At 32.7% G+C, this 15,316-nt stretch overlaps 1 protein-coding gene and 1 long non-coding RNA gene across 2 annotated transcripts; both read right to left on the minus strand.

The window, feature by feature from the left end:
- Positions 1–1,616: 1,616 nt before the first annotated feature.
- Positions 1,617–12,821, minus strand: LOC119791364 (CD209 antigen-like protein A). The gene is made up of 7 exons (XM_038297434.1): positions 12,759–12,821; positions 12,331–12,498; positions 12,002–12,181; positions 9,870–10,009; positions 9,394–9,506; positions 8,477–8,561; positions 1,617–1,622 (listed from the first exon to the last, which is right to left on the minus strand). The coding sequence occupies exons 2-7, from the start codon at positions 12,398–12,400 to the stop codon at positions 1,617–1,619; spliced, it is 594 nt and encodes a 197-aa protein (XP_038153362.1). The 5' UTR covers positions 12,401–12,498; positions 12,759–12,821.
- Positions 12,822–12,829: 8 nt separating this feature from the next.
- Positions 12,830–13,859, minus strand: LOC119791373. Its single transcript, XR_005281842.1, has 3 exons — positions 13,762–13,859; positions 13,599–13,691; positions 12,830–12,851 (listed from the first exon to the last, which is right to left on the minus strand). It is a non-coding gene; the product is annotated as an uncharacterized LOC119791373 (long non-coding RNA).
- Between the last annotated feature and the right edge of the window lie 1,457 nt (positions 13,860–15,316).

The raw sequence follows: 15,316 nt of genomic DNA on the forward strand, positions 1-15,316 counted from the left end.
AGGTAAGACACTGTAAGATGGTGTAGGTCGAAGGAACCAGCACTGAGGAACTGCAAAAAGGGTGTATTTAAGGGAGACAGAACAAAGAGAGGACTAACGAGCAGATTGGGAGCAGGTGTGAACAGAGCAGACAGGTGTCGTGGGAAAAAAGTATTCAACTATTCATCCTAGTTAAATAAACGGAGATCGATGGATTTCACTCAGTTGGCACATTTATTAATAATCTTTGCAAAGAGAGAAAAGTCATCATGAAGCCTTCATGGCATAGCATTCTGCTCTGTTCTGATCTGGGCAGGGTTCGCCCCCCCTTACTTACAACAATGGAACACAGTCAGAGTCATAACAAATTACACACACTTTGGTTAATAGTAACATGTTATGAATAAACCTTGAGAAAGAACCTGATTTGTTATGGGAAGAAGCTATGTCTGTTCTACAAACACCAGCCAACAAGAGAAATGTGTGAGAGAGAAACAGACTGAGTGAAAACTTTTAATGTGAGTAAATATGATAAATTAATATAAAATAGAAGAAAGATAAAAATTTTCCCACAACACAGGGAAGGAGCTAAGGAAAAAGGAGAACACAAGAGGGCAACAGACCACAAAAACTAGAAAACATGGAGCAAAGTAAAACTGAATACTCAAAAGAAAACATAACAGAACCAAGACTGTGACATAATAAATGCAATTTACAATTCCTCTTTAAAAATTAAATTCATATGTGCAATTAGAAAATGCTTTTCAAATCGGATTTCTAATTGTATGATTCAAATTTCTAATTTTAAAGGTTTTTATTTTTATTTCTATTGATTGTCAATATGCATTTGAGGAACTTGGAAATGACATCTTAGTTAACATCAAGACATCTCCAGCAGAAGTTTCCAAGTGTAGGCGGAGGTTTCATGTACTTTCTTTATTCGCCACCTTTCCACTATAGTCTCACAGAATTTAAAGCCCATTAATTAGTTTTACTCAGGTAAAAGGAATTCTGGGGAATCTTTCAGCCTGGTGTTCCCATTAGTCTGAAATTCCCTGGAATATTTATTTAAATCAGCCTGAGAAGAACTCGACTACACTTTTATTCCAGTGGGTGAAATAAGTGCACACAACTTGTTTTACACTTTACCCACATTGCCATATCAATTAATTTCAATACTATGTTTACTTCCTTTAAAGATGCTTTATTTAGTAGCCGTTGTTTCAACTGATAGGAATAGACGACCTATGTCTCTTTACGTTGTTCTTTGTGATTTTGTTTATGATTTCACCCCTTTGAACATTATTCCTATACAGAAGGGCTGAACTGCTGGAAACACAGCCAGTGTTCCAGCACAGCATTTTTAGGAAGATTATACTGTATTGGATTATATTACAACCCTGGCATACTGCTCTGCATGTTCCATTAGTTTTTTCAGCTGCAGCACACCTGATTTAATTTGATGGGGGAATAACAGACTTTGATGAACCGAAAGTGTCTGCATCAGGTATGTTACCGAAGAGAGACGTCTGAAACAAACAAGGCAGCATGATAAGCAGGATTGAGAGACACTGTAGTGTAGTAAACAATTGCTGTTTCATTTAGGAAAAGACAAGAAATTTAGGGGTACTTTAATGTCAGTCCTAAGGAGAGATGGGACACAACTCATTAGTATCTGTCAACATCAGCTATGCGTGGACAACTTTTAAGAATCGTTAAAGGCAATCAAAGAAAAGCAACCCAAAGACATGTAGCCGATCATTTGAGTCAAAACCATTTTTTGACTATAGTTTATTGATCTCTTTCATCATTGAATGAAACAGCTTTAAACGTAGTTCATGCAGGTAAACAAATTCATCTTGCTATTACGCTCCCCTTTCACATTGTGGAGCACCAACCATTCAAGCCAGCTGAATGGCACCAGTTCAAGAGCAAGAGTTATTTTGGTGAAAAAGTGGCCAGTAATTGTGAATATTTGATCATTGTGAAAATTTTGTTTCACTTTAAGAAATGGAAATGTTATGAGAGCTGTACAAAACAAAATTTTGTACACACCCTGTGTGTACAAAATGACAAGTCTAAGTCTATCTAATTTAGAATATCTGGCAGTGTCATGCAGAGCATTTTGACTGGATACAGAACTCATCTTCTAACCAACCACCAAGAAATAATGATAGGTTGGAGATTTTAATCTCAAATTCATGAAGTTTCCAACCAGAAACCACAGTAAATTAACACAGATCTACAGCTACTACAGATCAAGATAAAGCAGTTCTTGCTTGTGAATGTTAGATTACACCTTTGCGGACCTGATCTCTGCCTACAGACCGATTTGCAGAAAGGTGCCAGAACCTCAGGGTGAATCTATACTGCTACAACAGGAAAATGAATGAGCACGTCCATGTTAGGAATCCAGTCTGTGTGGGTTGTGTTTTTGTGTTTTCCCCCTCCACCACCAGGTGGCGCCCTGTTCTAGTTGGTCCTCCCACACACCTTCGGCTGGTTGGCTCATTACTGAGGACTTCTTACGAGGTGGACTGTCATTACTTCGACGCCAGAGTGTTTGTCAATTTTGGGTACTCTAGCCAAGCTGAGTTTAGCTGAGTCTAACTGAGTCTTTGTTTCTCTGAGTCTAACGTGATTTTTGTCTTTTGCCTTTCGGCAGGAAGTCATCCTGCATACTGGATGTTTGGCCTTCTCCTCCTGGAAGGATTGTCTGAGCTTCACACTGAGCAGGGGATTAATCTCCACACGTCCCGTTCAAGTTCTCCAGGAAATCTAAGTGGCAGTCTGCTACATTGCTTCTCAGGAACCAACCAAACCAAAACCTGTCCGCCCTCCAACAAGCCCCTCTATCTCTGGAAAAACCCACGCCGACTGAATTCTGGGAAGAAATCTTTCTCCGCAATTGTGAGTCCCGTTTATCTCTGTTTTTGCAAGAAGTCGTTCAAAGTTCCCACGGACCCTGAACTAACCTCTGTGAGCTTCCCTTCTCACCTCCAGTTCCGGTTCACCAGCTCTTTGAGTTCCCCTGAATCCAACCCATTTGAACTCCTCAATAAACCTGTTAAACTTTTACTCTAGTTTCTCTGAGTGGTTTTCTGCATGTGGGTCAGATCTCTTAAAAACGTCATGACAGTCCATATTTTTCACTAAAGACAAACTAGATTTTTCTAAATATCTGACTGATAAATGGAATCATATATTTGTTATATTGAATGCTTTGGGTCTTCCTCAGTTAGCGACATTTTTTCCTGAAGCAGCAGTTGTGAGGAAGATTCTGCTTTTCCAGTGTTTTAATATTCATATTTAATCTTTAAATGTAACTTTTGTCAATTTCACTTTTTATTTATTTTTATTTTTCTGTCAGGCACTGTTTTTCTCGAGCCTGGTTGAAAGTTTCTGTCATTTGTTTTTACTGATTTCCTTATTTCTCCACAATGCCTCTAACTAACAATCCAACAAACCTGACAATTTTAATTATTGGAAAAAATAAGATGGTAGGTGGAGAAATACCTAAGAGTTTGTTATGTAAAAAGTAAAAAATATATTTTTCCTTACTTCCAAAAAACAAAAATGTGATATAGTTTAACTAAAAAAACAACAACAACCGAAATAGAGAGAGAAAAGATCCCAATATAGTGGTGTAAATATGTGAGTGTATGTGTGAGCATCAATAGTAAATTGGCATTTTTTTCTAATGAATGATATAAATAGAACTGCAACCTGAAATATCAGTCTTCATAACCTACACAATAAAGTAAACAGGCTTTGGGCATGACCTTAAAAGATTTCAAATAAGGTTTGTTAATCTACAGCAGAGCACATGATCCAAAATAATTATATAGCTGTAACTCATTTAAAGGAGATAGTTATCTGTAAGAACTAAAAACCAAATTTTTTCCAATTTTTATTTTTTTTTTTTAGTTATTTAGGCCCACAGAGTGTGCAAACACTATGGCTCTGATCGAAATCCTGGGACACGTCCTTAGAAGGCCAAATTTGAAGGACGATTATGTCATAGCGCGGCGCCGAGGTCTGGTCGGATTCGACTCCTCGTTATGCGGCCTTAAAATGTGTTCTTCTTTTTGCCCGATTTGAAGGACGGGTCTGATGTTTTTTTGTTTGTTTTTTTTGTTTTTTTTATTAAATGAACTTTATTTTAAAAAAGTAAGTACAAACAAGTAAGGCATAACAACATTACAATTCTATGGAAGGCATAGTAGAGGCAGATTTTTTAAATGGAAATACAAAGTAACATTGATAAGGAAAATAAAGAATGGGTGAATATAATGAAACAATAATTAATATAAAAACAAGGGGATTTATATGTTAGGATTAATGTACATCAGTGGGCAGTTCCATTAGTATTTCAGTTAGGTATTTGTAAGGTTCGATACATTCAAGAGATGTCAAATATAACTTGAATTCAGATAAAAACATACTTAAGATTGAGGATGATCTCAATACTCTCTGTTTATGAATAAAGAATTTTGTTAAACATAAAATTAGGTTACAACAGAGTTCTATTGTTTTGTCTTTCAATAGTATTCCAAAAACTACCATATCTCTAGAGATAGAGTTAGGGAGTGCAATTTTTGATTTAATCCATCTTTCTAAGCATTCCAAAATGTTTTAGTCTGACTGCATTCATAGAAGACATGGTCTATAGTTTCTACATCATTTTCACAGAATGAGCATTTATTGTCATCAATATTAAAACGAATTCTTAGTAGTTCTTTTGAGGGGTAAATTGCATTTAAAATTTTAAAGTGAGTTTCTTTAGCTTTTGGCTGAATGGGAAGTTTAAAAAAAAAAAAAAAGGTTCTTAGTATTTCAATAGATTTTTGCTAAAATTTGCAAAGAATGTTATTTTTATTTTTTTCCCCAGGGAACAAAGTTTTGTTTAGACAGTTTCTAATTGTGTGGTTATTGAATTTTTGGTCAGTGATTGATATTCCATTAATAGATAAATTAGGTAGTGTTGGGGTAATTGGATGATATATTATTATATTTTGAATCTGATCAATGAATTGTTCTGGCAAGGCGTTAAGTAATCTTGTAAATTCATCTTTTGGAGGGAGGAACTGATATTTTGTACAGAATTGTTCGTAATTTAATATGTAACCATTAGTGTCCATTAAGTGTATAATAGACCAAATATTCTTCTCCATCCAATCTTTGTAGAATAATGATTTATTGCGATGTAGAATAAATCTATTATTCCATATGATAGAGGAGTGTGGTGAGTAGTTATGAACAAATATCTTTTTCAGTATAGTAATACTTGTTGATGGAACTCTGATAGTTTAATGAGTAATTTATGTATATTGTAATCAGCTAAGAGTACAAGTTTTAGACCACCTATTTTGTTAAATATATAATTAGGAACACAGTACCAGAATAAATGAGAATTTTTAATCCAGGATTTCAACCAGTTAACCTTAAGTGTTCCGTTAAGACATTCAAAGTCAATTACTTTCAGACCGCCATCTTTAATTTCTTTGACCATATGACTTTTTCGTAAGTAGTGTGGCCTGTTTCTCCAAATAAAGTTCATGTTCATTTGGTTAATAGTTTAGCTTGCTATTTGGGATGGCAGTACTATAAGCTCAGTAAATTAACCTTGACAAACATTCCATTTTGGATAAGTAAATTCATTCTAAAATAGAGAGGTCTCATTGGAGCCAAGAGTTAAGCTTGGATTTACTTTCTTGGACGGGTCCGAGCTATCCTCGGTATCCTTGGATATCCCAGGATTCATTGCGAGACCAAGCAAACCGGCTGCTCCGTGATTAGAGGAAAGGTTACTTGGCACTGAACAGTGGTGAAACTTGGAAGTGCAGTTTAATATGATACAAGTCTGTGAATAGTTCCGTCTGAGATTAATAAAAATAGTTGTTTTAATGGTTACTGAGTCAGATATGTGGCGGTAATGTTTAGTTTATCTAAAAGTTTTCATCTGTTACTGTGTAAATGGATTTGGCTGTGATTTAAGGACAGATTCTAATATATCTGCAGAGTGGGATCTATAAATCTGATCGGGTTTTTATTTTTTTTTTATTGCTATTTTGCACAATATGCTTAACAAAGACATTTTTTGTGGAATATTAGAGATTTTGCAGATACATTCTTTATACATACATTGTTTAGATTTACTTACATATTTCTACCCCTTTCATAGAGTAGAAAATCCCTTTATTGTCCCACAATTTACAGCAGCAGAAAGATTATTGAAAATAGTCACACAAATGTGGACCTTAGAAAAATGTATAAGACTAACATAATAGGGAAAAGTTAAAATATAAACAATAAAATACTAGAAAGTGTTTTAACAATATAAAACTGGAGAATAAATAACCAATATCCATCTATGGACATTTTTACAGTAATGAATATTTGAAAATAGCAGCAACATCCGAGATGTGCAAAATGACAACAGCATGTTATTTAACTGACTAAAGTTTCTATCATTACATTTGATTTTATTTGTTAATATCCCAGTGGTTGGAACCTTAATTCCAATAAAAAAGAAAGAAATAAACAAAAACATTTTTAAACTTAGGTATTCATTCTTTTCCAGCTTTGTGCGCCAACTATCACAGTTGCTAAGCCACTTAGCGTAATCCGGTAACACCTACCAAAAGGTAGGCCTGTTCGAATTCACAGCCAAAACTCTTCCGGTCTCATTATTTTCAAGGACTTCGAAGGATCCAGTCCAAGTAGACCGCGTCCTTGGAGGATGCAGCCCATAAATTCAAACAGAGCCTATATACTCACACATATTTAAAAGTGAAGAAAGAACGGTTTTGGTGGGTAGTCAGGCACTGAGTTGCATTTAGGGAGAAAAAAAAATCCTTCTGACTTTAAGCACTTTCAAAAAAACTATTTAAGTTTAGTCGTGGTGTTTTTTTGTTTAGTTTTTTTGCTTTGTTTTTTTGCTTTAGTTTGATTACATAACATGCATTTGCTTCCTCCTGCATTATTCAATGCCACCCAGATGTCTTTTTCCCTATTGATGCTGTTCAACTATTATAATTTTTAACCCTGCAATATGTTCATATGCCTACAGATTCTGACTTTATTGTCGGTCATCACTTCAGTGCCTACAAAAAAACACAGAATTATTTGCACCCGATTGTTTTAAAGGTGATAAGTTAATCCATTTCAGGTCTGATAAATCACTTTGCAGGTGGTAATTTTATTTGCATATCTTTCCTTTAGCACTACTTGACCTATTAAAGTAAAACATGTTTGCACAATCTGTTCCATTCATCTACACACAATTTACTCTTGTTGACTGATTTGCATGTATTTTTCTACATGCAAACTGTTTTAAGATGACGATCTTGTATGCTGCTTATAGCATCTTCTATGTTGCTTACCGGTATTACGGTAACTAAAATGTGTCCTTTATTATTAAATCTGTAATACTTTTGAAATTTACCAAATTATTTATTCATTGAATACTGATTGTACTGCAAATTTAAAAAAGAATCACTAATAAATTATAGTAAGTCACAATATGAAAGGTTTAAAAAAATGTCTTGAAACAATGTTTTAAAAACAATAAATAAATTATTTACTGAGTCAGCTCACAATGACCTGCATCAAAACTCTGAAATGTATTTAATTTAAAATGTAGAATTTTATTTTTCATGTTCTTATACTATACATTCGCTGACATTTATTTTTATTTCTGTAAACAGCATGCTGCTCTGTGTCCTCAATGTTCTCCTGTGCTTGTTGGTCATTTCGCTGCCTTTACCTGTTCAGACTAAATTTTAATGATGGCTGCATTTAAATAGTATTGAGAATGACCATGTAAACAGGTGGATTTCGGCGTAAACTCCGAACTGAACATAACCAACAGCGTCATGACAACATCGAACTGAGACTACAGAACATTTGGCAATAAAAAAGCAAAATAATAAAAAAAAAAAATGCAAACACACAAAAACTAGGTTATCTTAGCTCAAATTTTATTTTAACTGGTTTTAATACACATAACAGGGCACATTAGTATTTGGCAGCCCTCACAAACATAATCTTTACTTTTTAATGTGGGAAAGATGGCCACATTTCATCAGAGAGAAAGAGCTTAAAGCCTATATACACAAACCAGACAACATATCTGCCAATGAGAAGCAAATCAGGTAATGAAACATCTATGTGGAGGTCTACAAGTAACAATCCAGTGAGCAACAGAGGAAAGTATTTTTATTTTTTTTTTTACAGATTATTAAAATAGCAATATTTTTATATATCTTTCTTAAACATCTAATTTCAGTTATAGCTTTAAGTGAAGTGTAAGTAAATTTTCTGCAGGCATACAGAAAAAGTGCTTGTCCAGATCAACAGTTGTTCATTGTTTGCTTTGAGCTTTTCATTATTGTCTGCCTGACTGCTGTAGAATTAAAAGAATCTCTTAAAATAAAGTTGGTATCTTTTCACATATCCAAAAATTGGAATCATGACATGATCTATCATTCCACACCCAACCGTCATCATTCTTTCTTATTTGGGCACAATCCTTCTCCTCCTGCTTGGAGTCTCCATCAGGCTGATACGTCTCCGACAACCTGGAAGAGAGAATTATGGTACCGTTTTTCCTTAGCATCAGAATTTAATTAGATTTTTTTTAAGTGCTCAATTCTAGAATTTGCAAGGGAGGAAGATGTTGCAACCATAAAAATATTTGGTAGAAGTTTTTGTTTCATTGTTCAAACATCTTAAGACACTGAGGCAGAACAGTATGGAGCTGCATTGTGGTTATTTATTAAGCTGATGCTTAATGCTTAGGCTGCTCCAAAATTTCATTAAAGAATGCAATTTCGTCTGTAAATCTTTTAAAGGAACAGCATCAAATTATGTTTTGAGCAAAAGTTACAACAGATCATAAATTATTGAGACACAAAATAGAGCTTAAGTGCATAGAAGCTGACGTACTGTCAAACTCAATATAGCTTGTTGAATTTAGAAATGCCTTGAGGCGCCGTCAAATTGACCATCATAAAGAAACTCTTGTTTTGTATATATTAACATCTAATGAAAAAACTGATATGTTATGCTGCAGCATCCTGAACTTTACTGCTTTGTTACTTGGAATGCTGTGGAAATGTGGTTTTCAACAGATTTATTTATTGATATCAGACTAATGGTCAGTATCAAGGAGTCAGTGATACACTGCTGATAGTTATTGGGAATAAAGATATGCTGGTTGGATTAGAAAATTAGTTTAAAAACAGTAATTGGAATAAAACATTAAGGATTTAAAGCAGTTACATATTTTAAAGTAAGCCCTTAAGTTTGCACTAATGGCTTTTTTGCATACCAAAACCATGGTGCAAACTAAAAGAAATTACCATCCTTAGTTATTGATACTTTAGCACCAAATGAAAATCTGGATCTCACTTCGAAGTCATAGAGTATCCGTCTAGCCACTGCCAGGATCCCTCAGTTTCTCTGTCAGTCAGACCAATCCAAGCTTCATAACCAGGTTTCTGTTTCTTTTCATATAAACGATTCTGTCAAAAAGAGAAGGTTTCATGTTAGATATGATCTATTACAGTTTTATATCTCTTTTTATGATGTTTTGTTATTCATTTAATCCATTAAAAAGTATTGATATCTCTGGTACCTAATTTCGGATATTACACCACTGAACTTCTAACTACTTATATAAATGTTTCAATGAGAACATTCACAATTAAGAAAATAAAAATCTGACTTCTCATCAATGAATAATAAATAGATACAGCTGTTGAGGGTCTTATATTTATATTATGTTTAGAAAATACAAGCATCAAAATTTCAGACACAAACAGTTTTAGAAAGTGTCTCTTTTGAAACACTTTCAGGAGCATCCAAATAAAAAAAATGCAGATTACCAGTTCATCTTCATCCTCTATCACCAGCAGATCTCCTCCTTTGCTTATGCAGTCCTTTCTGGCTTCATCCCAGGTACCAGGACCAAAGGTTATGTAACAAGAACAATTTACCTTTTCCCAGTCTTCAGGACACGATGCATCTGAAAAAGGATAATCAGTTTAGTTTCGTATTTATCTGAAAGTCAGTTTTAAATGTTTATTTTATTGGGTCAAATTATTTTTCCAACTGTTTAATAGTTAACTTATAAAAGCTTCCTTCTCCTTGTTAAAGAGAAGGAACAGAGATTAGGAGAAACAGAGATAAAACCCTTAGAAAATTGAATATACCTACAGTATGTCACACTGTCACATTAAAGCTTTAAGCTATTACAATATATTTATATTGTTTATAGAATGTTGTGTTATTTTATTGTAATATGCCTACTTATATAATGACAAAAAACCTTTTCACTTGTGATATTAAATTGTAGCTAAATCATAATTTATTGCTTAATTTTAAAAAAATATCTTATTTTCAGTGCTCGTTCAATTCAGAATATAAAACATGCATGTTTATGAATGCCGTCATACAAAACAACATATAAAATATTTGGTCAAATTTTCTACTTGTATATGTACAGATTTTTTTATTAAATTTGAAATATTACTTATTTTGAGATAGCATTATATTATAATGTTGAAATATTAAAAATAAATTGTTATAAGGTATTGGAAAAACATAGAAAGTTTATTTTTTAAAAAGTTTTAATCTTCTATTATTGTAGCTCTATGTCTCTTTTGCTTGGGTGGCAGCTCTATATCTCTATAAAGATAAATTTCTACGTCCTTCTTACGTTCAAAGAATGCTTAAGAATTTAGTCTTTAGATTCTGAAGAAAGTGACTGATGAGGATAACGGTTTTAATATTTCAATAATAGTTGGGACATTTTTTTTTCTATGGATAAACTTTGCATGCACAAATGCACCCTCACAAACAATTACAGGTGCTTGGCTCCAGGTACTCAGAGATTCACTTCCATACAGAAAGCCCACATTCATATCTTCAGGTAACACAGAGTACATGTCAGACTTAATAATATTACTTTAGTGATAGTTTCAAGGTGTTGCTTTATTGTATATCTCGTACCATGTCTTTCGGTTGTGCTGTTCTTTTTTCATCTCGTTACAGGTGATGAAGCAGACTGAAAATGTTTTGTCATTGTCTCCTTTCTCTTCTTTCTTTCATCTATTCTCTTTCTTTTTTCCTTTTCTTCTTCTGTTTTTCTGCTCTATTTACATTGCAGTGTCCATATAAACTGTAAAACTCCCTGCATAATTATAATAAAGCAATTTGTATGCATGAAACAAGTGGAGCTATATAAAAAAAAAAAATTATAATAATAATAGTTGGGACTTTTTATTACAAAACAAGGAAGAAAATAAGCCAACAAATATATAAAAAAAAAGATCGTAAGTCAGTGGTGTCTTAAGACCGGAGGTAGGTAGAGTACCGAAAACTAAGAGTAAGTACGACTTCATCACATGTTACGTATGTAAAAGTAAAAAGCAGCAATTGTGAAATTACTGTAAAGTACAAGTAAAAAAAAATAAATTAATAAGCAGGTTTTTGAAGTACGGAATAATGGATTATAACATTTCATCTAACATTTAAAAATGCTACAATCGGACAGAATCATCAAATTATGAGCTATAATTTTTAGTTATACTATTTTAAAGAAAAAACAAAATAATACAAAATAAAAGCATACTTATATATCTACTGTTTGCTGTTTATTCACTTGATCTCAAAGCAGTTCAATAAAAAATTTAAATAACACCAGAACCATAAAACTGGAATAAAAACAAGAAATCTCACCGTAACATAAATTGTAGGTGTTACTATCTCGTAAAGTTTTTTTTTTTTTTCTCACTGGATTGAGGAATCCCAAAATGAACAATAATAATAATATTTCATAATATTATAAACCAAGTAAATGAGAAAAGTAACACACATAATACTAAGGGTACGTTTTTCAAAATTCTTTTTAAATAAATGTAACTGCAACTAGATGAACTTATCATGCATCCTAATAATATTAAGAAAAATTGATCCATCTTTCTTCTTTTTTTATACCAAGAAATTAAAGACTTACTTTTAAAAAGATGGCAAAGCCGGAGCAACTCTTCACTTGTCTTTCTGACCTTGGTGTTCAGCAGGGCTTTCTCTTGGGATATGAAAGAGAGTTTTTCATCTCTGTCTTCGAGACATGCAGTCAGATTGTCTGAGAGTGTGGAGAGCTCATTTTCTTCATTCAAAATGCATTCTGAGCTATCTGAAGTAGATCAGAAAAGGACATGAGACACAAAGAATGTCTCATTTACATCAGATTTTAAGCAAAAAACTTCATGAGTATTTGTGATTTTCTTCCAAATCAATAAATTAAAAAACAACAATAAGTGAAATGAGATGTTCAGGACTTACTCTGTTCAGACAAACTCTGGCTGCTTCCCTCTGTATTCTGTTCCCTGAGCAGGACAATCTGCCGCTTCATTTCCTCGGTCCTGTTGAGCAGGGCAGCATCACAGGCACGGAGTCGATCCGTCAGATTTTTTTGGAGCTCTTCGTTTGAAATACATTTATTATCACCCTCTGAAAATAAATAAATAAAAGAGGGCCAGTGAGAGACACAAGAGATCTGGTTAGGTTTAATCATATTTAGTATAATTCTTGTCTTCTTTGTGACACTTATTCGTAATACTTCTACCGGTATGCTTTAAGTTGTTAAGATGTGCTCCTTTAAAAGTCACATCTACAAAAAATAGTAGCAAAAAAACATAAAATGAAGAAGAATATGTGGTGTTTTCCAAAGAGCAATGATCAGGGAAGTTGTTTAAATTGAGGGAACTTACTCTTGTTAGCCAAATTCAGGGCACTCTCCAGCTCTGCCGATTCCTTCTTTAGCTTTAAAGTTGTTTTTTGAAATCGCCCTTTGTCATATTTGTCTTTATTAGAAATGAAAGAAAAAGAATAAAGTTTTTATTATTCCTGTTTTTTATTATTGATAATCATTAACCATGAAGGACAAGCAAAAGAAGAATATATATATATATATATATATCTATATATATATATAGATATATATATATATAGATATATATATATATATATAGATATATATATATATCTATATATATATATATATATATATATATATATATATATATATATATATATATATATATATATATATCTATATATCTATATATATATATATATATATATAGATATATATCTATATATATATCTATATATATAGATATATATCTATATATATATCTATATATATAGATATATATATATGGAGTTTTTTAAATTTAAAGTCTGTGACCTTACATTTTTTTTATTTAAAAAGAAAAGAAAACAATAACGCATATACACCATGGGATCAATGTAATCCCCTTATGGGCTTAGTTAAATTATAGTAGTTATATACAGCTTGGGGTTAATCCATTAGACATAACATAGAATAACAAGTAATATAAAAAAATGAATATATTTTTTAATCAGTGAAGCTAAAGGATGTTAGACATAGGGTCTTAGATTTGTGGTTCTTAAAAAAAAAAAAGAGAGATTTTTTTTTACTAATTCTGTTTGATCTTGAAAGCCTATATTAACTGAAAAAAAGATGTCTTTAAGTATAAGGAAAACAGTTAAAATAAAATACATTTAAGGTTTCTAAGCAGACTCACACTGATTATTCACGATCAGAAGTCCAATGAGGAGGCAGATGCAGAACACTCCAAAAAGCAGAATAACACACAGATGGAAGCTCCTCTCTGAACCTGCACAGAATGAACATTACAACCAAGACACTGAACAGCAGAATAACATCAGCTGTTGGTCTAAACCTACCTCTGCAGTTGGATAAATAACGGGAGTTCAAAACTCTGCTGTGGCGAACATGCATGTGCTTTTTCTCCATTGCAGAAAAGGATGTAACCTGATAAAAGTGAATGTAAAATATACTGGAAAATTTGTCTGCAAAGTGTCTTATTTGGAGTAAGACACGCCCAACAGACATGATAGGAAGCTGCATCTGACAGGAATCTGCTGCATGTGTTTGTGCACTTTTTGGTTTGCAGTTTCATTTGCAATACATTTATTTTCGTCTTTTAGTTTGCTTGAGAAAAAAAAAAAAAAACCCTCCTACAAAAAGTCAACATCCTGTTTTCTCTGAGATGTGTAACACAGCATGTTTAAGAGGTTTGTGGTATATCTCTGGTATGGAAAAAATGTAACCTGAATCTTATGATGTTAGTTTTAGCTGATAAAAAATACAAAAGATTAATGACATGCTGCAGTTAAGATTCAAAGTAGCAAAACTAGTTTAGAAAACCAGAGGTAATTACATTAGGACCTACTTGGTGTTGAAAATCTTTTAATGCAAGCAGTTGTTTCCCAAAAACATTTCTTCTGATCTTTTTAACAGTTTTTTTTTATCATGTTATCATCAGAAAAAGGTGTATTAATCTAAAAAAAAAAAAAAAAGCAGCAAAAAGCAATAGTAACTTTGATCTAATTGGTAGATCAACCTTTGGTAGCAAGAACTGCAAAGTGTTTTTGTCTGTTTGTTTTTATATCAGCAATCGACAATTTGCATGACTGTTATGAATTTTTCTTAACTGTTTCTTGCAAACTTGTCATTTTAGTCACACAGAAGTTTTTGTAGCCTTTTTACGCTCAGCCTAGATTTTGACTAAGTCACTTTAAAATCCACAGCAATATTTTTTTAATTTCTGAAGCACCAAGACATATACCATAGCTACATTTTTTTTTTAAAGCTTTAAGTTTTTTGTCCTTGTTTCAAAGAAAGCAAAAGTTACAACCGTATAACTAAATTATAAAGCTAAACATTAATATTATTACTCCCCATAACAATTTCAGCTTTAAGGGCTTTAATCTTGAACAATTATCTGATGTTGCCAGCGAACATACATGCTGTATACCTCAAAGAGAAAATATTCAGCGGTAGTTAAATATTAGGGGAATGGTAAAAAGGGCTTCCAACCTCAAAAGCTTTCTGCTAATTACTAAACATAAAATGCCAAAATTAAAAGAAAGGTGAAATCCCTGGATGTTTGTCTGAATGCATTAAGTTCAGTTTATGGAAACACAGTGACAGTTATACTGTCACCAGCACACCATTTTCCATTGACACAGGAAACTGGGGGTACTTTTATAGATCAAAGTGGAAGATAGAAAGTCAGTCTAAAGTTATCAGTTTCTTATCATGTGCTCTGACTAAAGACAGTTTTAAACATCTATGATAGATTGAAGAAAATAATTTTAAACTATTTTTAAGTATCAAAAACTAAGATAGCACTATCAAAACATGCTTAATGCTTGATTATTAGTTACTTAATTAAAACAAGAAGATCAGGTCTTTGCTCAACAATCGATAATGAAA

The sequence above is a fragment of the Cyprinodon tularosa genome, unplaced genomic scaffold, assembly GCF_016077235.1.
Source record: "Cyprinodon tularosa strain WSP-4 unplaced genomic scaffold, ASM1607723v1 ctg388, whole genome shotgun sequence".
NCBI classification, from domain to species: domain Eukaryota; kingdom Metazoa; phylum Chordata; class Actinopteri; order Cyprinodontiformes; family Cyprinodontidae; genus Cyprinodon; species Cyprinodon tularosa.

Bases quoted from the DNA above. Each gene is read 5' to 3' on its own strand.
- LOC119791364 (XM_038297434.1), bottom strand. From the start codon at position 12,400: ATGAAGCGGCAGATTGTCCTGCTCAGGGAACAGAATACAGAGGGAAGC. The intron at 12,182-12,330 runs GTAAGTCCTGAA...GATCTACTTCAG, and splicing joins CCAGAGTTTGTCTGAACAGA to ATAGCTCAGAATGCATTTTG. The intron at 10,010-12,001 runs GTAAGTCTTTAA...ATCCTTTTTCAG, and splicing joins GCTTTGCCATCTTTTTAAAA to ATGCATCGTGTCCTGAAGAC.